This window comes from Crocuta crocuta, unplaced genomic scaffold (genome assembly GCF_008692635.1).
Source record: "Crocuta crocuta isolate KB4526 unplaced genomic scaffold, BGI_CrCroc_1.0 scaffold645, whole genome shotgun sequence".
In the NCBI taxonomy this organism is placed as follows: Eukaryota; Metazoa; Chordata; class Mammalia; order Carnivora; family Hyaenidae; genus Crocuta; species Crocuta crocuta.
The window spans coordinates 2,680,750-2,706,471 of NW_027530190.1; the positions used below are offsets into that span (position 1 = coordinate 2,680,750).

General features: G+C 37.9%; 1 protein-coding gene across 4 annotated transcripts in view; it reads right to left on the minus strand.

The window, feature by feature from the left end:
* The window catches only part of FAM81B (family with sequence similarity 81 member B), a 54,798-nt gene that overhangs the window by 1,145 nt on the left and 27,931 nt on the right, over window positions 1-25,722 (minus strand). For 2 of the 4 annotated variants that reach the window (XM_077765204.1, XM_077765206.1), the window contains 4 exons: window positions 21,167-21,296; window positions 11,907-12,013; window positions 2,939-3,089; window positions 1,181-1,376 (listed from right to left, as the gene is read on the minus strand). In XM_077765204.1, coding sequence (XP_077621330.1) covers window positions 1,181-1,376; window positions 2,939-3,089; window positions 11,907-12,013; window positions 21,167-21,296 — 584 coding nt within the window. Of the gene's footprint in view, window positions 1-1,180; window positions 1,377-2,938; window positions 3,090-8,719; window positions 8,996-11,906; window positions 12,014-21,166; window positions 21,297-25,722 lie in introns of those variants that run through there. The other 2 variants (XM_077765205.1, XM_077765207.1) reach the window with 2 other exon arrangements.

Consider the following 25,722-nt stretch of genomic DNA (forward strand, 5'->3'; position numbering starts at 1 on the left):
TTTCCATCTCTCCTATGCAGCTCTAGTCACTTCATGATCACCGATCCCCCAGACCTGAAGCTTCTTAGGGTACAGCCCACTTCTTATTCACTGGGCCTTTCACATAAGTCATTTCTCCACACATTTTTATTAAAGGCATAAAAGAGCACACCGTTAATTTGAAATTTCCCTTTCCAGTTAGTAAAATGCAGAAACGAACAGAATGCAAATTCCTCTTTAGCTCATTCTGGGGTTATACTAATGGAGTGAATATAATTAAACCTCTGGTGTTTAAGTCGAAAGCAGGGCCCTTAAAGAAGCGACAGATTTTGTATATGATTCTTGGCCAGATAATTCATTATTTTGGTTTGACAGTAGGAGATGAGGGTAGGGGCCGTGGGGGTCAGATTTCCAGGCAGTAAATTTTAAGTAAAATGCTAGGAGCATTGGGCAGAATGAAACCATAATATCTTCCCAAGACACCTTCAAGGCATCTCTGTACAGGACCGACATTTGAGAGAATTTGCATGGATTTTTCTAAGACCTAGAAGACAGAAAATGAGTTGGGGCATTCTTTAATAAAGGAATCTCTGATTCTGGTGATTCTCTAAGAATTGTGACTCGAGGCAGATGGCTGTGCCACAGCACCTGTCCCCATGTCCTTCCCTTTGACAAATTAGATGAGCCTTTCCAATTAATCCTCTTTGATGTGAGCACAGCTTGACACTGCTGCCATTAGCCTCCTTAAGAAGGAAAGCAGTCATTATACTGGACTCTGTTAATTCATCTCTCTCTCTCTCACTTGTAAAGGTCAGGTCTCCAGTCTGACATCTGTCCAGGCTCATTACCTGCAATTCAATGAGGGCATTCGATTTCAGGCCCTAATTTCATATATACCACAAGTCAGGTCTTGATCTCAAGGACTTTCCACGTCTAACAATTCTATAATTCTATCATCTTAGTATAAAAAAAAAAGCTCACAGTGTTGGCAAGCTTGTGACTTCTGAGTGAAGAATGTGAACGTGTTGACCTACCTTCCACTGGTATGCTGACATTCTATGGGATATTTAGAAAAGTGAGATAAAATACAAAAGGATATTGGTAATGACAAGACTGATCCATGACCATGAGCTCCAAGTAGATAACTCTGTGGAACTGGATAAGCAAGAACTAGTGTTCTTGATCAAAGGTGTGCGCTCACCTGATTGGTATTCAGTCTGAATTTTCTCTAATTCACCCCAGATGTGCTTTTCCAGTTGGTTCATCTTCCTGGACAGTTTATTTTCTATATGCTTTACTCTGCTTAGTTCTACTTCCTGTTTCTCTGTGTTAACAAGATTCTCTATTTTGCTTGAAAGCTTCAGTAATTTTTCTTCCATTTTATTTTCAGACTTTTCCTGTAAAAGATATCATGAGATAAAACTCTGCAGGAAAGAAAACTTAGGTGGATTTGTACTTCAGTTTAGGGAATGTTTTTAACAAGTTCACGTTTCCATATTAAACATGAAAATTCCAACCAAGTTTCTTTGTATCTAAAACTGTGTTCACACGCGTAAGAGCTCATCCCTTTGTCTGGCCTTGTTTGCAGTTTCCAGAATTCTGCATGCTATAGGAGAAAGAAAAGAAAGGGCTGTGGTCTTGCTGAAATGCTTTGAGGAGTTGGGATTATAGTCTAGTGCCTAAAGAAGTGTGGTCAAGGAAGGCATTTTAGATACTGCTTGATCTAAGCTTGGTCAGGTTCCTGCTAGCCCTTCCTATACCCTCCAGCTTCATATCTCCACGTGAACAGAGTTCAGCTACACTGAGTCTGTTGTCTATTAGTATCACCTGGACATTCACACCACCACCACCCCACCCCCCAGCAAACTCTGGTTTAATTGGTCCACAGTGGAACTCAGGGATTTATCTAATTGAAAACCTCTCCAGGTGATTCCAACAGCAGTGAGGAGGGGCCTGCGAGGACCCCCCCCGAGGCTCAAGAGCGTCTCGGCTCCTCCTCACCCCCTCACAGGGAAATTGCTGGCACCAACTGGGTGACCCTGACTTGGCCCCGTTGCCCCTCCTGTGTTTGGCCCTGTCTGCCTCAGGGAGGTGGACTCCAGCCTGTCTCTTATGGTGGGAAACTTCTGCCTGCAGGTGACTCTGTGGTCACCTAGTGCTGCCTAGAGCTGGTGGATGAGTCTGTCTAAATCCGAGCAAACCAGCAGGCCCCGTTGGCTACGCGTCGGACCTTGTAGACTTCAATAGCCTTATCAGCAATAAAGGTGGACCGGTTATCTACATCTCTTGGACTCCTGCCTCTGTCAACTGTCTACACATTCAGCTGCCCAAAGCCCCTCTACCGAAGTTCCAGAAACATCTTGTTTGAATGAGTAGCAAGGCTGGCAGTCACGGATGACATGAGTCCCCATGCTGCTCTCCCGGTGGGGCTAGCAGCTGGCTGGATGCGCTGCATGGAGTGAAGGGCACCTGCAATCAACAGACTCCCCTCCATCCTGGTAGCCTTGCCCCAAAGCTGAGGGGTTCTCTATGAGGTTGCCTCTGGAAAAGAAGTTTTGAAAACCTTTGATCTACTAATGGATCTTCAGAGAGGTAAACTGACTTGTCTATGGCAGAGGTTTTTAGACTTTATTGTGTCTAAGTATCCCCCAGGAGGCTTGCCTAGAGGCACAGATCTCCCAGGGAGGTCTCAGGAACCTCAGCTCTGGGTTGGGACCAGGAATCTGTATTTAAAAAAAAAAAAAAACCCATCACCACCTCTCTTTAGGTTTTTCTGGGTACAGCACACTCAGAAGTGTGGATTCCCGGAGTTGGAGAGTAGCACACAGACCCAAAAGGCAGGCCTCTGGATTCCCATTCCGGTGCCAAAAAAGGTAAGTTACTGACACTGTGATGTTACTGTGAATGTCCCTGCAAAACTTTCAACATCCACACCATGACTATGCAGCTGTTAACTTACCAGCTTCTCCTGTAGGAGCTTCAGAGATTGATGTACATGGCCACGGTGGTCTTTTTCATAGTTGAGGAACCGTTTTTCTGTCCATTTTTGATGGTTCTCAACTTCCTCATATAGATTATTTGAAAGCGAATTAAATCTAGGGAAAATAGCTCTATTTTAATAAAGTAAATTGAAACATAAAACCAAAATCTAGTATTGAAAAACTCCGCAGTTTTTTCAGATGATGAGGTTCAAGGTGTCTAACAAGTACTTATGGGTTGATGCGGGAAGTGGGGGGGGAGGGAGCACTTTTTGGGTCCCTGCCCTGAGCTTGGATTTGACCCAGCTGCTGACAGCACCCCCCTTGAAATACACATATACACAGTGACAGACACATGGATACACAGAAACGCATGCATCATCCATGCAGATTTCCTCTTAGGGCCTGTGATGCATTGTATGTGTAGAAGAAACACTTTAACAAGCCACTTGGTGTGGGAATATCACTCCAGGGTAGGTAGTGATATTTTCTGTCTCAGGTGAAATCTTCAGTGAAGTCCCCATTGCCTCTAGTGGGTCTCTGTGTATTCTTTGGGGAGTAGTGTTCAGGGAGGGCATAAGAGGTACTGAGTTACTCATGTGAGGGCAAAACCAGATGTATAATAGGCTAAGGTGCAGGCTAAGGGTCAGCAAACTTCTGCTATAAAAGGTCGATAGTAAATATTTTAGGCTTCATACACCACATGGTTGCCATTGCAACCAATCAGTCTGTAACCACTCAATGCTGCCATTGCAGTGGGAAAGCACCCACACACAATACAAACAAATGAAAAAGAACTTGGTTGTCCAATCTAACTTTATACACACTGAAATTTAAGCAACATATAATCATGTCATAAAATACGTTTTTTTATTTTAAAAAATTGTAGGAAGTGTGCAAAACATTCTTAGCAAGTGGGCAGAGTTGGCTAAGGGTGGGAGGTGGTGGAATCTCTGTCCTACAAGGGTCACCACCAGGCTGAGGGAGCAGCTGGGCCAGAAAAAAATGATAGGTAAGAAGTGAGGAAGGGAGCAGGAAGAAAGACCCAGAAGGACTTTGGGAAAGCAAAGTGTCCATGGGAGACAGTCCTCGGTTGTCTTTTCTGTCTCAGGTGAAATCTTCAGTGAAGTCCTCATTGCCGCTAGTGGGTCGCTGTGGATTCTTTGAGGAGTAGTGTTCAGGGAGGGCGTAAAAGATACTGAGTTACTCATGTGGGGGCAAAACCAGATGTATAATAGGCTAAGGTACAGGAAGCAACTGCTGGCTTCAAAATGATGACCATAAGAATATTAAATAACAGAGCATGAAGGATTTTTAAAAAATAGAAGTGTATGTTATTATACATATCTATCTATTTCTATCATCAACCTGAAATGTCGCTCTGGAGTGGCTGAGGGTTTTAGTAGAAAGGAAAAGCCACAGCTGAAACAACTGAGAAATAAGGCCTGAGAAGAGGTAGGATGAGGGTGGGGTCTGGCGAGTCGTCTCTGTATGTTTTATGGATGTAACTAGCCTGTAGTAAGATGTCAGTTTCAAATTCTCTTCTAACATAGGCAACATATTAAATAGGCAGGAGTAATGCATGTTGTTTATTATTGAAAATGTTCAGACTAGCTTATGCCATGTGGGGGGCTTGAAATAATCATTGCTGTCATGCTGAAATTTTTCAAGAAAGATTATATGTAGATAATTTTGTGGTATTTATCATTGGAAATTGCTTAAGATACGATGGACATATACTGCATGTGTATGCCTCTGTAGCTTCCCTGAAAAAGTGTTTGGGTTAATATTTGGAAAAGACAGGTTTTATGAGACCATTTCCGCTTTTTATTTAGAGCAGTGGGCCTCTTACAACGTATGGAGACATTTTTGGTTGTCACAACTTGGAGGTGCTACTGATGTGTAGTGGGTGGAGGCCAGACCTACTGCTACACATCCTACAATACACAGGACAGCCTCACAGTAAAGAATTATCCAGCCAAAATGCCAGTAGTGCCCATGTTGAGAAACCAGGATTTAGATGATGAAATCAAGAAATGGGAAAAGTTCATTTTCCAGTAGCTATATCAGTTGTGGTTCAATACCTGAATTCAAATTTCATCTCTGTGAATTATCACATTTTTTGATACGGGGAGAGATACTTTTCACGTAAAAAGCATATCTTGATTTAGGTGAATATTTCAGCTTTGAAGAAGATACCACTGGCCACAGCTTGTTAATCTAATCATGATTTCCAAACACCTGTGCTACTGGCTAACAGCTGATGTATCTCAAATAAGTTCCCAACTGACACTTGGACAGCCTCACTTTAGCCAACTGTTTTCTATGTCTGGAATATTCTTCCTTAGAATACCCAATGGCTCCTGCCCTCATTTCATTCAAATATCTATTCAAGCACCATTTACCACCTAACATAGAGCCGACTTTGTTTGTTTATTTTTATTTTTATTTTTATTTTTTTGAGAGAGAGACCACACGCATGCACAAGCAGAGGAGGGGCAAAGGAAAAAGGAGAGAATGTTAAGCAGGCTCCATACCCAGTAAGGAGCCCAACTCAGGGCTTGATCTCCTTACTGTGAAATCATGACCTGAGCAGAAAGCAAGAGTCTGATCTTTAAGCAACTGAGCCACCCAGGCACCCCAAAACTTTTTTGAAACCACACTTTGAAAAAAAAATCTTCTTTTATCCACCTGACCCTTCTTTATTCCTTTACCCTACTTTATTTTTCTCCAGAGTGCTGATCACTATGTGATATATATAATTTGTGTGTTGTCTACTTCACTAGAGTCTAAGCTCCATGAAAGCAAGGAATTTACTTTGTTGGTGGCTATGAACAGTGGCTGGAATATAGACAGTGCTCAATGAATAGTTGTTGAATAAATGATTCTTTCTCATTTAATACCTTTTACTAGGGCTGCTCAGAAATAACAAGTCACACATTTGCTAAGATATTTAGATATCTAATCTTCAATTTTCATCTTCCCTTTCCAATATGTGGTGGAAATATTAATTAATAGTGATTGTTAAGAGGGATAGTAAATCCCCAGATAATCAAGAGGTAGCTTTGCAATTGGAAATCCAGCCTTCAGTGTGCACCTTTACTGTGTATATAAATGAGAACATTTACTATCATTACTGATATGATATCAACATCCCTCTGAAAACCAGGGAACCATTAAATATGCCCAAGTAATATCTCCAGAAGTGCATATCAGTAATTAGAATTCTGAAATTAAAATAGTTATAAAAAATGAGTTATTACCTATGATCATTTTATTATAAGGTTGGCTTAGGACTGGAGATTCTCTTTACTGTTTACTATGAAAAGTCAGACCTGGTAGTTTATGAAAATATTAAAGCATTTTTTAAAAAGCATTCTCCTTGAAAGATAAAAAATAAAGATAAGCTAAAATCAAGGTTTGTATACATCTCCTTCTTTCCTTAGACTTTATTCTAACATAATGGATATGATTTTCCATGAAAGAATTACTTTTCTGTGAATTACAGTATTTATAGTTAAAATCTCAACAGGATGAATTACAACATTCACATTTTGGTTCCCAGATCCTCTATTCCAAAGGTTATGGTAGTATTTCTGTCAGATGTAGATAGATACAGGGGCTCCTGGGTGGCTCAGTCAATTAGGCGTCCGACTTTGTCTCAGCTCATGATCTCACATTGGGCTCTGTGCTGACAGCTGGAAGTCTGGAGCCTGCTTCAGATTCTGTCTCTGTCTCTCTCTGGCCCTCCCCCACTGAGCTCTGTCTCTGTTTCTCTCAAAAATAAATAAACATTTAAAAAAATATGTAGTTAGGTATAGATACGTGGGTAGATAGGTAAGTAAGTAAGTAGGTAGATGCATGGATAGATAAATAGATAGCTGATTTCCTTTTTCAAAAAACACAGAAGTCAGACTTCTATATTATGGCCACAGATCTTACTAGGATAATGTGAGATAAAGTTAAAAAATGTTTTTCATATTGGTAGAATCAACTTAATATACACACCAATGGCAATTAAAAGGGAGAAGTTTACAAAACCATAAAATAAAATTTAATGGGGATTCATAGACCCAGCAGACGACTGTGGTGAAAGTGATTGGTGAGGGCAGAGTGTAGGGCTTATAACACTCATTCTAGTGACCCCTGTGGTTATGGCTGACACACATAAGTGAGTACATAGGTCCACTCTGGACCTTTTTTTTTTTTTAACCAGTTTTGTTATGTCGCAAACTCACTGTATTTAATAATCACTTGAACATTTCTAGAAGACATGAAAAGTTTGATTTCTTGAAAAATCTTACTATTAATAGTCTCTCAAGAATTCAGATAATGGCTTTAACCAAGTCAGTCTTTGGAGATTGAATCTAAAATTTTAAATTTCATGTCGGAAGAAAGAAACTAACTCCAAGAAACTTATTTTTACTAAGTTTGCACCTATATACTTTAACTTCTTCTTTATGTCCTGTGCTTTTTATAATAAGTAATACAAATAAAGAGCAACTCTAACTCCATTATTATAAGAAGGTTTTTGATTCTCATTCCATATGGTACTTGAACTTAAATCCCAATACCTCATAATCTCATACCTTCATAGTTTCAAGCACATGTGATCTTTCTATTCCCTAAATTTCTATAGTGCAATTAGTCTACTAATGGTTGGAATTGTGAGATGGAAGAGGAGTCCTACACTGACAAAACAACCTGAGGCTTGAAGCCAGATACTTTCTAATGATGTGACTTTGGGCAAAGTATTTAATTTCTCTGATTGTGTTTTCTCAACATTAAAATGGTGAGAAGACCCACACTACAGAGATGGACGCATCTGAATATCTTGATCACTTATGGATTGTAGACATTCAGAAATAACAGTAGATTTCTTATTTCTGTCTACTGATATGTCATATAACACTGTCTTTACTTTTACTTCATGTTTAGCTTTTCACTGATTTGTATATTCTCCCCCCCCAACTGTATATGTCTTTGAGAATTCCAAAACACAACTTAAAGATTATCGATTCTCAAAATATTCATTGGCTGTTTGTGTCTGAATGTGCTGGGTGCTGAGAATACGAAGACGGATGAGACATATCCTTGACTTGAATGTTTGTAACTTAATACCATGGTAGTATTTTCAGAGCTGTGTGGGAAGATTTGAGTCTATGCATTTGCTTCATTGACCATATACTTTTTCTAATAAATCACTATCAATTAAACACTGTCGGCAGCAAGAACTATCTAGGGAGTGACTGGTAGGTACTTTGCCTGACAAACCCTTGCTAAAAGACAGCCATATTATATGATGGCTAAGACTCTTGCTCTATAAGCACTAAGCTGTTTTGTTTAGGACATTACTTAGCTGAAGGTCTGACTAAGACTCTCTGGAAGAAGGAGTCTCCATGTAGGGGTTCAGATACAGAGCCTGTGCATCTCCTTTGTCAGATCTAGTAGTGAGTGTCAAAGTCGCAGGAATTCACTAGAAAACCACAGACAATACTGGAGTTTTTAAGTTGTATACAAGACATAAATTTAATTGACCATTCAACTTGAAATTGTTAAAGTTTCTAAATGGTAAAACTGTCCAATTAATACATTTCTGAATGTTATTAAAATGCTTTTAATCCCGTTATTCGTAGACAGTAGTTTCTTAATAAAAGGAAAAGCAAATACCATAACGCATCTACTTTAATTTGAGAAATGCTCTGAATGGAAAAGAAAATACAGAGAGTCTTACTTGCTTACTTTCTTTTTGGTGAAAATACACTTGCAATAAATATCTCAGTCAAAGGATGACTATCTCTAAGGTGAAGGAGTGTTACAAGTTAATAAGAATATGAGGAAAATCATGATATAAACTTTGACAAATGATAAGAATGGGCAATTCCCAGAAAGGGAAATTCAAATGGTGAAGGTAACGCAAATGGAAACAGAAGATGCAATCTTCATCCTTTAATTGGCAGATATTAGAAAGAATATCCAGAGTTGATAAGAATGTAGAGAAAGGTCTTCTCATCAATTGTTGGTGGAAGTGTGCATTGCTACATTAAAAGAAAAGAAATTTATTAAAATTAATAAACTCTTTGACCTAGGAATCTTGCCGGTAAAAATAAAAACATCTACATTTAAGAATATTTAAAGAAATATACACACAAAAGTTTTGTGTTTGCGGTACCTATAAACTGGAAAGAATCAGTATGATAACTTGTTGAATTAACTGTAGCGCATTTGTAAGTTAAAATATTATACAGCTATTAAAACTAATGTTAGAGTAATATTCACTGATCTTGAGAGAGATGACTAAGATGTACTATAAAACAAATTATTGAGTAATGTGAATAGGATGTATTTTAAAAATCCATGCTCTCTCTATACATATAGTGTATAATATATATAATGTGTATATATATATATACATATATATATACACACACATCATTTTTCTGTTAGATATTCATATTAACAAGGAGGAAAGTGTGGGAGGATGCAACAGATGTTAGCATCGGTTACTTTAAGGAAGCTGTGATGGAGAACTTTTTTTTTTAATCTTTGGTTTTGTTACTTTTTATTTGTTTTAAAAACCTTTTTTAAGTTTACTTATTTATTTTGAGAGAGAGAGGGAGGGAGGGGAGGGAGAGAGGAGGAAGAGAGGAGAGAGGAGAGTCAGAGAGAGAGGATCCCAAGCAAGGGCTCAAACTCATGAACCGTGAGATCATGACCTGAGCTGAAACCAAGAATTGGATGCTTAGCCAATTGAGCCATTCAAGGGCCCCTATTTTGTTACTTTTTAGTTTAAAAAACTATGAAGAAGATTTAAATAAAAAATGAGTCTTTTGTGTATTTAAATGAATTACTAGAGGGGCGCCTGGGTGGCTTAGTCGGTTGAGCGTCCGACTTTCGCTTAGGTCATGATCTCGCGGTTCGTGGGTTCGAGCCCCGCGTCGGGCTCTGTGCTGACTGCCAGCTCGGAGCCTGGAGCCTGTTTCAGTCTTTGACTCCCTCTCTCTGACCCTCCCCTGCCCACGCTGTCTCTCTCTCTCTCCTCGAAATAAATAAAACATTTAAAAAAATAAAAAAATAAATAAATGAATTACTAGAGCTCATAGGTATTTTCCTGGGCAAAATTTTGGTTTATAAATTCAGTGTTACCTACTGTCACACTAATGAAATTTTAAAACTTAACTATTTCAAGTGAGAAAAAGACTCCAGTTTATACTATTACAAAAATGTCCAGAATCTTATTTAACTGTTTGGATGATTCAGCTGTAGGCCAATTTTCCACAAGACTGGAAATGGAAAAAGCATGTCTCGTCATCAGTAGTGCAGTTAGCCCTAGTTCTCCAACCTTTCCTTTTCCTCCATTTTGTTTGTTTTTAAATTTATTTTCAATGTTTATTTATTTTTGAGAGAGTGAGACTGGGCATGAGTGGGGGAGGGGCAGAAAGAGAGGGAGACACAGAATCTGAAGCAGGCTCCAGGCTCTGAGCTGTCAGCACAGAGCCCAATGAGGGGCTCAAACTCACAAACTGGTGAGATCATGACCTTAGCTGAAGTCAGATGCTTAACCAACTGAGCCACGCAGGAGCGCAGGTGCTTCATCCATTTAAGCCAGTATTCCATTCCAGATTATAAGTCCCATTTTCCCCCCAGGAAATCAGTTTCTAAAGTGTACCTCTAGAAACAGTTTACTCTTCTACTTTGGACATTTGATTTCTAAGCTAATGGGATTAGATCAAGCACTGCACAGGTGTTTACTGATCATCCTCACTGTACTGGAATTTAAATACCTTGCCATGCTTTTTATTGTATGAAGAAAGTGGATATATTCTCTTTACGTGAGACATTTACTTCTTTGAGTTTTAGAGATGACTATAGTTTTTCGTCAGTCTCTAGGACACAATGTATTTCCTAATGTAACATCTCTGAAATCAGGAGGTGTCTTGAAAATGATGGTGTGCTACGGTTTAATTGTTAGCATCATGTTTTGGAAGTAATATATATATATATACTGGTATGTCTTCTAATCAGTGGCACTTCGATTTGATAAAATACTGTAAGGATGGGGGAAAATGGAGCAAGCAGAGTATATTCAGAACACTGCATTTGACCAAGTCATTAAACCCAAGTGATGTGGGACAGAGGAACAAGAACAAGGAGAGAGTAAGCTAGTATCATCGAAGTGACTAGAATTTTCCTTTGCCTGTGCCAGGATTCCAGGGAATGGTGGTCTTTTATACAAGAAAGGAGGATATGGGAATAAGGAGGCCAATTATTTTAATGTTTGTGGAGTCTTGTCTCCTTTACTGTGTGTGTGGGAGAACTCAGTGAAGATGGGACAGAAACTGGTCTTAAAAAAGGGATAATGTAAAGAAGGTAGAGAATTTTGGAAGAAATTTTAAAAAGCTTGTAACTCAAAGTTGTTTTAATAATTATTTGGTAGTCTTGGGGAATTGACGGATATTCAATGAAGTGTGTTACATTGAGACATTTTATTATATCATTGATGATTAGTTCAAATTACTCTATAGAAAAGGTCAGGATGTATATCAATTCAGTTGCAGTACAGAAAAAAAGAGAATGACAAATTATTATCTGTATATTTTTTTAAGTTTTTATTTAAATTCCAATTAGTTAATATGCAATGTAGTTTCAGGTATACAAATTAGTGATTCAACACTTACATACAGTGCTCAGTGCTCATCGAAAGAAGTGCCCTCCTTAATCCCTGTCACCTCTTTTATCCATCCTCCTGCCCACCTCCCCTCATATTTCCTTTGTTATGAATATTGTATAAGTTACTTTAGTGTAGAGTATTCACTCCATCAGTTTGTTGCTTTATGTCTTGGCCAGTTTCAAATGCCTGCAATAGATTTCCATTTAATGCCAATGCTTTCATTAGGCAAAACCTTTTGGAATGTACTTAACAGAATTAAAAATCTTCCCTTCACTTACTTGAACTCCAAAAGGTTCATTTCATGGCGATAATCCCCCTGGACCATCTTTAAATTCGAGGTTTGCTGAGAACTGGAAGCCTCAATCTTTCCTAAGAGCTGCATTACCTAATGAAAGTACAAAAAGGAGATTGTGTGTGTGTGAACAAAATCACTAGCGCTTACATTAATTATACTTTATTCCTAAAAGAGCCAAAAAACACACTTGAGCCTAAAGCATATTTGCATTTGAAAATGATCTTTTCTAAAGGAATGATTCAATAGTTACAGAGCTATCTTCAAGGAAAGATTTATAGGGAAGTGTTCCCTTCTGCTGTCTATAACATTCTTCTTGATAATAGGTACCTAACGATACAACAAAAACATGGTATTGATATTGGTTTATCAACTTTTAAATTTTGTCACTTCCTTACTTTTTCCCCAATTACCGTGTAAGTTGGTATGTATCCTCTGTCACCACTATGATCTTAGTGCGCATCAGTTGACCAGTAGTAAATATTCACCAAATACTTATTGAATAAATGTTTAAATATAAAATTAATTAGGCTCTGAGGAAAACACATGAGTGACCTAAGACTAGGCCTTAGGAATTTCCAGGTAGGAATCTAACATGAGCACAAGTGAATCCCAAGTGAAAGGACTTCGGAGCATATAAAGATAGGAAAAAACAAGTTCCAGGTCTGTAAGTTAGGATAAGAGTATCTTCTACACAGCCAGCAACATTGAGGAAGTTCCTTACCGTAAAAGGACTGGTTTGGAAAATACTGGTTTGCAGCACATAATAACACCTAAACTAATCACTGTCTAGGGCAATAAAACTACATGATGGGCTTTGGCCAAACAGAATTCAACTCCTGAAACAGCCACATGAAGGAAAATGGGCATTTAACAAAATCTAAGTTTTTTTTTTAATTTAAATTCAAGTTAGTTAACATATAGTGTAGTATTTGTTCCAGGAGTAGAATGTAGTGATTCATCACTTATAAATAACACCCAGTGCTCATCCCAACAAGTGCCCTCTTTAATGCCCATCACTCATTGAGCCCATTCCCTTACCCACCAAAATGTAAGTTCTCTTCAAAAAGAAAGAGATAATAACAGAAGACTTTGAATGAATAAATTGGGTGGGCAACCAATAGCACGTGAATGGCTATTTGTAGGAGATCCACTTAAAACAGGCTCCTTATAGGACGTATACTTAAAAGGCAAAATTGTTAACAATAAAATATTAGGCAAATATATCACTGGCAAAAGCAAAGGAAAAGAAAGCCAAGGGCACCTTGGTGGCTCAGTTGGTTAAATTTTTTTAAAAAATATTTTTATTTATTCCTAGGAGAGAGAGAGACAGCGTGAGCAGNTTTAAGTGGCTCAGTTGGTTAAACATCTGACTCTTGATTTTGGCTCAGGTCACCATCTCACAGTTCGAGTTCAAGCACCGTGTCTGCGCTATCAGAATGGGGCTTGATTGTGATTCATTCTCCCTCTCTCTCTCTCTCTCTCTCTCTCTCTTTCTCTCTCTCTCCTTCTCTCTCTGCCCCTCCCTTGCTCTCTCTCTCTCTCTCTCAAAATAAATGAATAAATAAATGTAAAATAGTCTTTAAAAAAAAAAAAGAAAAGCTAGAAGAACAATGTTGTTAGATAAAATGTTATTGAGGCAAAATATGTTAAATGGGACAAAATGGCCTTTTTTTTTTTCAAATGAAGACTAGACTTCACAGTGAAAAGGTTTGAAGAACCTTTACTTACATTGTATATTGACTAAAAAGTAATAGTTATAGAATTACAAGGATAAACTGAGATGATATATTAATGATTTTAAATTATTTATCTTTGACCAACAAAGGCCAAATAAGTAAAATATAAATAAAGATATAGGAAGATATGGAAAATATAGCTTATTTAGTAGATTTATATACCAAGCAATCTAACTTGCACACAATAAAGAAACACTCATCCTTTCCCAGTGCCCAGTGAGCCTTTGCAACAACTAAGCAGACATGTGACTATAAAGAGCTTAGGTTATCCCACAAAGCAGGAAAAGTACAGATCATGACTCTAAATACACTGCATGAAAACTAGAAATTAATAAGAAAAGTAAAAAGAAACAAAGATCTGACAATTTTTATTTAAAAAAACCCTCTTTTAATTCTATTGTTTAATTCCAGTGTTTCACTTGGAAATATGCCTCTCAAATCTACTAGAAGGAGCATAATTGGCCAAAGGCCTTGAATCCTATGTTCCAAATGCATCACAGTATGTGAATACTATGCTTCCCATTGGCTGCTCCCAATGAGTGTCTGAACAGTATTCCTATGATGAGTGACTTTGGTTCAAAGAACTTGATGAAACTTTTAGAATGGCTGTCTAAGGTATCTCTTTTGCACTGGTGTAAGAACTACTCTGTAATCTGATGGCTTTTTCCATCTCCTCCAGCTCCTTCCCGTTTTCCTTCACGGGTTTTTTTTTTTTTTCCTCAGTGAATCTCTTGCTCATCAATTCCTTTATGGCATTTGCTTCTCAAAGGACTAACACAAGTGTCAAAGAATAACTCAACTCTGCTATTACAATTTAGTTAGGAAAGATAATAAGAATATTATATATCAAAAGGACACAGAAACATCTATAATCAGTGGTAAATTTGTGGCATTAAATGTTTCTATAATTATAAGACAGAATAAAGCTATGTAAACCAACTACTAAAGAGAATAAAGCTATGTAAACCAACCATTAAAAAGAATAACAAACCGGGGCACCTGGGTGGCTCAGTCAGTTAAGCGTCAGACTTCAGCTCAGATCATGATCTCACAGTTTGTGGATTCGAACCCCGCGTTGGGCTCTGTGCTGATAGCTAGCTCAGAGCCTGGAGCCTGTTTCAGATTCTGTGTCTTCCTCTCTCTCTGAACCTTCCGTGCTCATGCTGTCTCTCTCTCTCTCTCTCTCTCTCTCAGAAATAAATAAAAACCATTAAAAAAAAAAAAGAATAACAAACCTAACCAAAGGAAAGCAGAAAGCAGAATGAAGAAATTGACAAATTGTGATAGTGGAATGGCTCCTTTAAGACGTCCATGCTCTAATTCCTGGAACCTGTGAATATGATATATTAGATGGCCAATGGGATTTGCAGCTATAATTAAGGTTACAGACCTTGAAATAGGGAGATTATCCTGTCTTATCCAACTGGGCCCAATTCAATCACGTGAGCCTTTAAAAGCAGAGAACTTTCTCTAGCCAGAGTCAGAGAGATTTGAAGCATGACATGGACTTGGCCCGGAGAGATGCCACATGGAAAACATGAGAAGGAAGGCTGGCAGCTGAGGGAACATGTCTCCAACTGACAGCCGGCAAGAACCTCAGTCACACAGCTTCAAGAAATTGAATTTGGCGAAAAGCTTGAATGAGTCTGGAACAGGACTAATTCCCCGAGCTGCCTCACAAGAACATAGCCCTGCTGATATCTTGATTTCTCCATCGGGAGACCCTAAGCAGGGTTCTACTGTAGTCCACCCAGGCTTTTGACCTGCACACACTATGAGATATTTATGTTGCTATAAACCACTAAGTTTGTGGTCATTTGTTATGATAGCAATAGCAAACTAATATACAAATATTAAAAATCAATAAGTAAAAAAATTATAGGATTGATATATAAATCCAAGAGCTGTTCCTTAGAAAAGGTAGTAGACAACATTTTTCTTAGCCTAAACACAAAGAAAACACATAAATACTAACATTAAGAATAAGGAAAGATAGAGTAGTTATAAATATGATCCAAATAGTGTAGTGAAAACATTCACAAAGCTGAAGTGATAGATGAAATGGAAGCCAAATAATTATAGATTTTAATTCACTTCTCTCAATCCAAGACAGAAGAATAGACCAAAAATAAATAAATAAATAATAAGGATCCCAAACACCTAAACAGCAAGCAAGTTTTTAGATATCAACTGAAATTTGTGCCCTAAAAATATAGAATATATTCTTTCAGAACATGTAGAAAATTTTGCTATCCAGGCATCAAATAAACCCCTCAAAGTATTCCAAAAACTGAAGCTGGAATATAAGAAAATTTTCAATTACAGTGAGATAAATCCAAAAACGAATACGAGGATAACAAAAAATCCTTAACCCGGGAAAAACAACAACCTCTCTTAAGCTGTTTAATCAAAGGGAGAAATATAAGCTATAACAGCAGAATTTCTAGGAAACCATGAGATCACTATATCAGCCCTAGGGGTACAGGGAAGTAAATAAATCCTCAGGGAAAACTCATAGTCAAAAACGCTTCAATCAGTAAAAGAAAGACTACAAATATATATGGTTCAGAAAGTTAGAAAATGAGCAACAAAGCAAATCACAGGAAAAGGGGAAAAAATGAAGACAAAAGCTTGAATTGCTAAGAACACATGGAAAACAAAATAGAAGAACTTAAAACTACATAAAAAGACTGGCTCATTGGAGAGTAATCAATATAATTATTAAAGTACAAATAGCTCAACTAATCAAGGGGTGAAAAAAGCACAAATACAATGGTGAGGAGAAAAATATAAAAGAAAGAATGAAATTAATTTTCATAGTATTTTGCCCAACTTTATGGAAATTAATTTCAAAATCTGGATGAAAAAGGTAATTTTTTCCAAGCAGAAGTAATTTACTAAAGCTGACCCTTGAAAAGTTAGAGTCTTTAAACAGACCACTTTCCATAGAAAAAACTGAGCAAAGATATCCAAGACCTCTTCTTCCCATTAAATCATTAGGCCTAGATGGCTTCAGAGGCAAAGCTACTGAATCTTTAAAGAATAGATCCTTGCAATGCTTTTAAAACTGTTTCAGACTATAGAAAAAGAAGGGAAACTTCCAAATTATTTTTATGAAGTCAGTAAAACATCGCTTCTAAAATTTGAAAAAGTTTGCACGAAAGACTAACCTTGTTTATAAACACTGATGCAAACTTCTTAAAATAGTATCAGCACAATTTTAAAAACATCATAATCAAGTGCCATTTATTTCTTAAGACCTGTTTAATAAGAAATATATTAATACAAATAATTATGCCAGTATAGTTTAGGAGAAAACTCTCATTTTGATTATCTCCATAAATGCTGAGAAGGCATTTGACAAAATGCATAATCATTCTGTATTAAAAACAAAAACTCAATCTAATAGGAATAGTTGTGCATCAAGCATGTTCATGGAGGAAACTTACTTCCCTCACCATTGGGGAAACACTGGGAGCATTTCCATTAATGTCAGGAATAAGAACAGGATGACCACTATTCCCACACTATTTAATATCATACTGATGTGATTAAAGCAATTAGAGGAGGGAGAGAATTTACGTGTAGGAAAGTGGAATAAGATGAGTAAAATTATTATTTAAAAATCATATGATTGTGTACCTGGAAAAATAACAAACTGGAAATTTTCTAATCAAGAGAAGAATTCACTAAATTAGTAGACTCTAAAATTAATATAGCCTTTATTATATACAACTAACAATTCATTAGAAGATATAATGAGACTCCATTACAGTAAAAAGAAAAAAGATAACAAAATCCCAAAATATATTGAAGATGATGTGAACATGAGGAAAATTTGAAACTATTGTTGAATGATAGAAAAGCAAACCTGCACAAATAGGAAGCACGCTACATTCTTGGATAAAACACTCAGCATTATGACTCAGTCCATTCTAAAGTTAATTTATAATTTAACATGATTTCAATAAAAATTAAAAATGAGTTGTTATTTTCAGGGAATAGACAGGACTGATTTTTAAAATCGTATGCAAAACCAGACAATTCTCACCAGGAAAAAGGAAAAAAGAAAGCACTGAAAGGGACTTGCTGTACCAGATACTAAAAGTACTATAAGGTCTCAATGATTAATAATTAAGACACATCCTATATTAGAAAAACTCCAAATGGACAAAGAATTTAAATATAAACAGTAAAGTCATGAAAGTGCTAGAAGAAAATATGAGTAATTATTTTGAGAGGGGGAGACAGCGAGTGCTAAGTGGGAGAAAGGAGGACAGAGGGAGAAAGGGGGCGTGGGGCTCAGTCTCATGACTGCGGGATCAGAACCTGAGCCAAAATAGACTGAGCCACGCAGGCTCCCCTAGGGAATTTCTTTTTCAGTGTGACCTAAAAGAAGCTACAAAAGAAAAGACTGATAAATTTAGCTATAAATTGAGAACATAAGCGTGACCGAAGTCAAAAGACAAATGACAAACGGGAAAATGTATTTGCAGCTCATAACAGAGAGAAATGCTCATCTCCCTAACATATAAATAGCTCCTAAAAATTGAAAAGAAGAAGAAAAACAGACCAATAAGGAAATGGATAAAAGAGATGAATAGATAGCTCACTGAAAAGGAAATGGAAATAACTCTTGAAGATGTGAACTTCACTCACACTAAGAAAGGCTAAGTAAAGGGGTGCCTGGGTGGTTCATTTTGTTAAGTGTCTGATTTGTGTTTTCAGCTAAAGTCATAATCTCATGGTTGTTTATTGGTTTGAGGCCCGTTTTGGGCTCTGCACTGGCAGCTCAGAGCCTACTAAAGATCCTCTCTCTCTCCCTCCCTCTCTGCTGTGTACACACACACTCTCTCTCTCAAAAATAAATAAATAAACATAAAAAATGAGAAAAGAAGGGCTACGTGAAATAGGATTTTAGCTTTCTTTTTCCTATAAAAGTGGCAAAATTCAAAAGCCAACACCATTGGTGAGGCAATATGTAAAATGTTCTCATTTTTACATTTTACATATTGCTAATGGCTATGTAATATGGTCAGAGCCCTACAGAGAGGAAGATCTCTCAAAATAACAAACATGTACTTTAACCCAGCAATTGCACTTCTGGTTAGTAATCCTACAGACATACCTTTGGACATACACATAATGACATAGGTGCAGGTTACATGTTGCAGCATTGTTTGAAAGAGAAAAATATTAAAAATGCCCAAATGTCCATCTGTGAGAGATCGATTAAATGAACTATTGTACACAGAATAAGAATATGCAGTTGTAAAAAACAATAAGGAAGCTTTCCATGTATTAGTATGATTGATCTCCAGGATGTATTTGTTTAGTTAAAAAAATAGATACATAGTAATATATATGTTACTATATATATAGATATAATATGTATATATAAGCATATTATATATATGCTATCTTTTTTGTAAAAAGGAAAAACTAAGAATATATTTGCATTTGTTTGTATCTGCATATAGGCATACTGAAAGAATGCATAACAAAGTAATAAAAATGGTTTTCAGTGAGGAAATGAAGGAATGTGATCATTGGTGACAGAGGTGGGCATAAAAATTCTCAGTGTATATTTTCTTATATGGTTTCTATTTGTGGACCATACTTATCATCTGTATTACCTTAAAAAAACTAAGAAGAAATTTCAATCAGTGCCATTTAAAAAAAATTTTTTTTGCATTTATTTAGAGAGAGAGAGTGGGAGAGGGGCAGAGAGAGAGGGAGACAGAGAATCCCAAGCAGGCTCCCTACTCTCAGTGCGAACCCCAGTTCAGGGCTCCAACTCATGAACCATGAGATCATGACTTGAGCCGAAATCAAGTCAGAGGCTTAACTGACTTAGCTACCCAGGTGCCCCAAATCAAATTTTTAACTTAAATCCAAAGTCAAATGACTGTATAGCAGAAATGCAGGAATGTTTACGTATTGGGAAATGAATTGACATAGCACATCAGAAGTCCAGAAATAAACGAGTGAACAAATAAAAACCCAAATTAAAAAAAACCCTAATATGAAGATTTAGGCATTTGTTGATATCTACAATGCATTTTTTAAGGTGAAATGTTCAGTCCTAATAAAAACTTAGTACTAATAAAAACTAATGGAAGTAAGTAGGAATTGAAGGGCACTCTCTTAACATGGTTAAAAATATATCAAACTAACAGCCAACAGCGAACAACAAAAACATCTCCAGTATAATAAGAAACTAAATAAGCTGCCTTCTATGACCACTTTCAACTGACAGTTATCTGGAAAATCTGCTCATGGCTCTACAAAAAGCGTACTGAGGTTTCACATCAGAAAACCAGAGATAACAGGGTTATGATTTGTTTTTTATATGACTAAGTATTTTGGAAAACAAAGAGACTCAACCCAAAAACTATAAGGACTTAATTAGATGGGTGTGTAGGTGTGGGCAGGGTGAACCCAATGGGATCAAAGTTACACATATGCCCATCTAAACCTTCTGCTCTTGATTATTTTGGTCCTATGAGCAAATAATCACCCACCAAACTTATAAGTCCCTCAATTCTCAAAGGATTTCCACTTTGTTCTGCCCAAACAACTTCAGAGATGTGCTTATTGCTACTAAGGTATGTGAAAAAGTAAGAGGAAGAGTTTGCATTGGCTCCTTTAGTTAAGCTATTGGGAGGATGAAAAAGGAGAGGCATTTCAGGCAGAAAAGAGCACAAACAATATGGAGCCTGTCAATATCTTAGAGTTTGTAGGGATCTACCTGCAGGTTGTCCAGTATCGCTGGGTGTGAGGGGTGAGCCAGGAAAAATGGGATGAGCTGAAGCAATAAGCAGGGGGCCAGTGTAGACATGGCCTTTAAAACCAGGGCAGTGGATGGGGCGCCTGGGTGGCTTAGTCGGTTGGGCGTCCGACTTTCGCTTAAGTTGTGATCTCGCGGTTCGTGGGTTCGGGCCCCGCGTCGGGCTCTGTGCTGACTGCCAGCTCAGAGCCTGGAGCCAATTTCGGAGTCTGTGACTCCCTCTCTCTCTGACCCTCCCCTACTCGCGCTGTCTCTCTCTCTGTCCCAGAAATAAATAAAATAAAATAAAATAAAAACCAGGGCAGTGGGTTTGTATATCATTTTGTGAGAGACATAACCTATGGTAGGGATGTAACAATCAACTCACATTTAGGTCACATATTTAATAATAATAACTTCCATGAGAAATTGTTTTGCTTATAATCTTTGGTTCTACAGTCTTTGAGGAAAGCCCAGAGAGTAAAAGAATAACAGCAACAGTGGAATCAAGTAGCACAGGCTTACAATGGGTGGCTATGTTGGAACATAGGAGGTGCTCATTAAATTTTCATTAATTCACCTGACATTGCTGATAGAATATATGTATGACTGTCATATTTAAACCCTTTGGAAGAAAAGAGTTCTCTTGAAAAATTTCCACTCTACTAGGCATTTTGATAAGCTATAATGATCTTCTCAGTGACACATAATGTAAGAGTTCCAAATATTTTCAGTTACCTTCACATCCAAGTTCTTAGAAACAGTTTCTAGGGCAGACACGAAATCTTGAATTGTTTTTTCAATTTTCTGGTGCTCATGCCTGATGAACTGAATGTCTCCAGAAAGCTTCACAATGCTGGAGTCACATCTAGTGGCAAGACGAAAATTGGTTGCGTGATCAATAGGCTCAAACATTTTTAATACTACAGTAGGATGTGTGCATTCATTCACAGCAAAAGTTCTAAAGTTCTTTGAATAATGTTAGTAGACATGGGAACATAAACAGAAATCTTCATTTTTCTCTCCTTTTTCTGATGAGACAGAAACCAGGTTGGATAATGATACACTGGCCAAAATCAAAGACCTGGGTTGGAGTAGATGAAGACTTTAGGAGAAAATGGGGGAATTTTAGATTTTCAGTCTGATGTATCAATTCAGTCATAGGCATTCCAACACATTTTGGTGTTTGGGGACTACTCCCTGCTGCCTATGTTTAGGCAAAATTGAAACTTTTTCCTGTTCTATATTGCATGCTGAATCCACTTTCCTCTGTTTAGTCTGGTTTTTCTTTTTGCTCCAAGATTGTCAGTTCTCCTCTGGCTACAAAGAGTCCCAGCTTACCATCATCCTCCAACCCATCTTCAAAACACCATTTCCCTCCTCTTACCCTCAATCAAAACTCCTACTCCTGGAGTGGGCTCAGTCAAGTGTTATCTTAAATTAGGACAAAAGCAATTCACAGTAACATGTGAATGAAGTTTTGGCTCATAGAGTTGTATTTTAAGAAGTAATTCTAGTGAAATGGGGTCAGAGTTGAAGATTAACCATCTTACAGCGTGTCAGGGAAGCCTACCCCATATCACCACTCAAGGGTTCTTTCTGGAGATGGCATGTCTCATACTATGTTATCAGTTTCAGTGCACTCATAAATGCATGAAAAATATGGAGAATGCTGAATGTGTTTTTTGTCTAAAGTTATCAGAGATCACTTTGAAGTTTGTAATTTTATAAAATAATTCTTTGTCCTCATAATATTAGTTAGGAATTATATTTTCATGCTATTATGCAAAGTGCTATAAATATAGCTTATTTTATGGCCATCAATTTTTTCTTTAGGATCTAGAAATCAATCTCTTTTCCTTAAGTTTTTTAGTACTAAAGTTGAACCCAAAGTGAGTATGATGGTAATTTTGCCTGAAAAATCCCTAGAGAAGACTCCAGGAGAATGTGGTAGGGGAGGGGAGATTGCTGGGAAGAAAAGTTAGGAATTAATCTTAATGGGAGCTGGCTTGTAATGCACCAAAGTAACGGGCAAAAGCCATTTCACACATTTGTACATAAAACTTGTTGTCAAAACAAGCTATGTTGTCAGTTAGTTAAGATATTGTTCTGTGAATCCGCATTAAGATCCCCAAAGATTACATAGAAACAGTTGCTGCTATCACCGCTCCCTGCCACTCGTCATTCAACCCCCTCCTTGTTCGACCTTCAGAGACAGCTGGCCTGTGCACTTTAGGCTAATGGTTAAGAATTCGTCTACGGTGTCACAGTTGACCAGGCTTTGAATCCGGCTTCTGCTATTTCCCAGCTTTGTGATCTGGGAAAAGTTTCTTAACTGTCGATGAGCTTCAGTTCTCCTTAACTGAGAATAGTGAGTAATGACGTCAAGCCACTGCACATAGCTGCACAGTTTGTCCACCACACAACACCAGACTTGCCAGCCACATGGGCAGCATGAACAGAGGAGCCATAGATAGTATCCTCTGGAATGCTTTGTGCTCAACCTTCTAAACTGTAAGTGGCTATCCTGAAAAAAAGTCACTTGATAAGGTTATTTAAAGATGAAAGGAGGTAATGAATCAAATGCTTTAGCCAGCACCTAGCCCTGAGGAAGCACCCCGGAAAGATCAGTAGCTATTATTTATTAATTCCTGTCTCCCCACGCAAAAACACATACTGCCAGCCTAAGGCCACATGCTGACTTGTTTTGTCTACCTGGTTATCTAATGATGTCTTTATTCTTGATGTTCGGTAACTTCGCCCAGATTGTTTGTTTGTTTGTTTGTTTGTTGAGAGAGAGAAAGAGAGCGCACCCATGAGCACAAGTTGGGGAAGGGCAGAGAGAGAGGGAGAGAGAATCCCAAGCTGATAGCATGCCGACTTGATCTCACACGAACAGTTAGATCATGACCTGAGTCAAAATCAAGAGTTGGACAGGATGATTAACCAACCCATCTCCCCAGGGGCTCCTCAACCAGGATACTTTGATTCACTTGTTATATTAATTTTTCTTGAATTCTAGTTTTGATTTATATATTCAAATCTCCATTTCAAGAAAGTTTTCTTCTCTTATATGCATGAAGAGTTTTTTCCTAAAGGATTTATTCTCTCTCTTCTTCAGGAGGTCCTACACGGTCTATGTTGAGTGAATTTTACTTGTCTGCTATATACATCATTTTTCTACAAATTCTATATTTAAAAACATTTTCTTTTCATTTTTTATGGGTTGCTCATGTTTGCCTTTAAAAAATAAATTATTATTTTTAGTTCTCTTTATTTCATTTCGGGGGCTTCCAAAAACAGATTTGATCTCTGTGATGTTTTGATGTTTTTCCCACCTTATCCCTGACCAATTTCAGCTTATCTATTGTGTTGTGTTATGTGATGAAGCCCTTTTATTTCATATTTTTTAATCATTTTTATTTTATCGAAGTAAAACATGCCTATAGTTTAGAAGTCAATAAAAACTAAAAGGCTAATAACAAACTGTGGGGAATAAGCTTCGGAATTCCCTGAGCTTGCACTGATAGGTTAACAAGGCATAAAGAAATAGGAAGCCACAGGATGAAAGCACCAAAGATAGGTAACCAAGATTAGATATTCAGGGTGGAAGCACCCCAATTTAGTACAACAGCAGAAAGCTGCTTTCTCAGGAAGGAAGGACCAGAATAGGGAAACAGGTAAACAGGGCTACAGACAGCAGCAGGGTGAAGTTGCCAGGAGCAGAGCTTATTAGCAAAAGAGAGATGCAGGGCAGCAGGCTCTGTCTTATCCCCTAGGCAAGCTATGATAAACAGACATGGCGTCTCATGCCTTCAGTAAACAAGCATCTGCCCAGCACCTGGACTTTGTTTTGTTATCAACCCAAACCCCTAATACTGTGTATCCTCAAAACCCCTTTCCCTCATACCCATGAGTTAATGTTCACGGTTTCATTGTCTGTTTGTGCGTGTCCATCACGCTTGTGAGCCTTCTGATCTAATAAAATCGGAGCAAGGACCCTTACTGGGGGCTCTTGTCCTTCCTGGACATTAGCATCTCTTTAATCCTGCATGCAGTCTCTTGCTGGATAAGAGAGAACTCCAGAAGTTACAACAACAGACTGTAGTGGTTCCTTGCTCTCCCTCACCCTGCTTTTCCCCGTTCTCCTTAGAGACCAGAGCCTGTCTTTACCTTGTTTCCGAGTTTCCTGGTGCTGCCAACACCTCAGCCTTTTGAGAATTGTGTGATATAAAACCAGATCATTCTCAGCTTATCCCACAGATTTAAAACTGGTTTTATTACATCTGTTAAGTCAGTTTCCACATGTCTGTTTCCTAGGTCCCAAGATTTCTATGCTGATATCCTGTCTTTATGGGTCTGTTTTAAAAAGAAATTTTTTGTTTGTTTTGCGGTAGATTTAGTGAGACTTTGGGAAGGAGCAAAATTACAGCTGTTGCTGTTCAATCAGCGATCTGCTTTCATCTCTTTCCTTTTTTCTTAACTTCTTTGACGGGAGGAGAACCTGTGATTTGAACTCCTCCTGTGTTTTTCTGGTAATTCTCATTGACATTTGCTCATCAGGCTCGTGTTTTCTGTGTGCCCATCGATAATGGCGGAGCCAATTTTTATGCACAGGCTAGATTCTACCTAACTATCACGCTTACATCTTTGGCTGATTGTGACTACCTGCAGAAGATCACCAAGCGTGTGTGGGGGGAGGAGTAGACCACATCCTCCACTCAGGCTTGCAGTATCAAATCTGTTACTTCCTTAGGCCCCGCAGGGTGTGGGAGGGCACATCTCCCCTTTTCCTCCTCAAATCTGGACTGGTGTATCTCACAGCCTTGAGTCCTAGAATTTGCAAGCAGGGAGCTTCTAGATGATAAATAACACATGCACCGTCAGCTACATTCCTCAGCTGCTCTGTGTCACTGACCTGATTCTCTAAAGGGATATTTCCTGTCTGTCCTATGACCCGCCTGAGCCCTTAGTGTAATACTACTCCATTCACATTATTTGCCTATAGCTTTTAGGATTACAACTCTTGATTTGGAGCAAATCATTATGTCTAAGATCTGAGGAAGACTATCAGTCCAGACCTGAGAATATTTGTAAGCGTGCTCTGTGGTTAGCAGTTGTGGCAACTTCCAAGCTCTATTAAAGGTGGAGTTTTTGCTGCCCTTCTCCTACTTTTAAGTGACTTTAAGATGTCGCAAGTGAGAGGAGTGGCATAAAAATACCTTCATTCAATTATCTTTAACCAGAAGTTCCTACTCTTAACTTTTGGAAGTTGACAATATCCATGATATCAT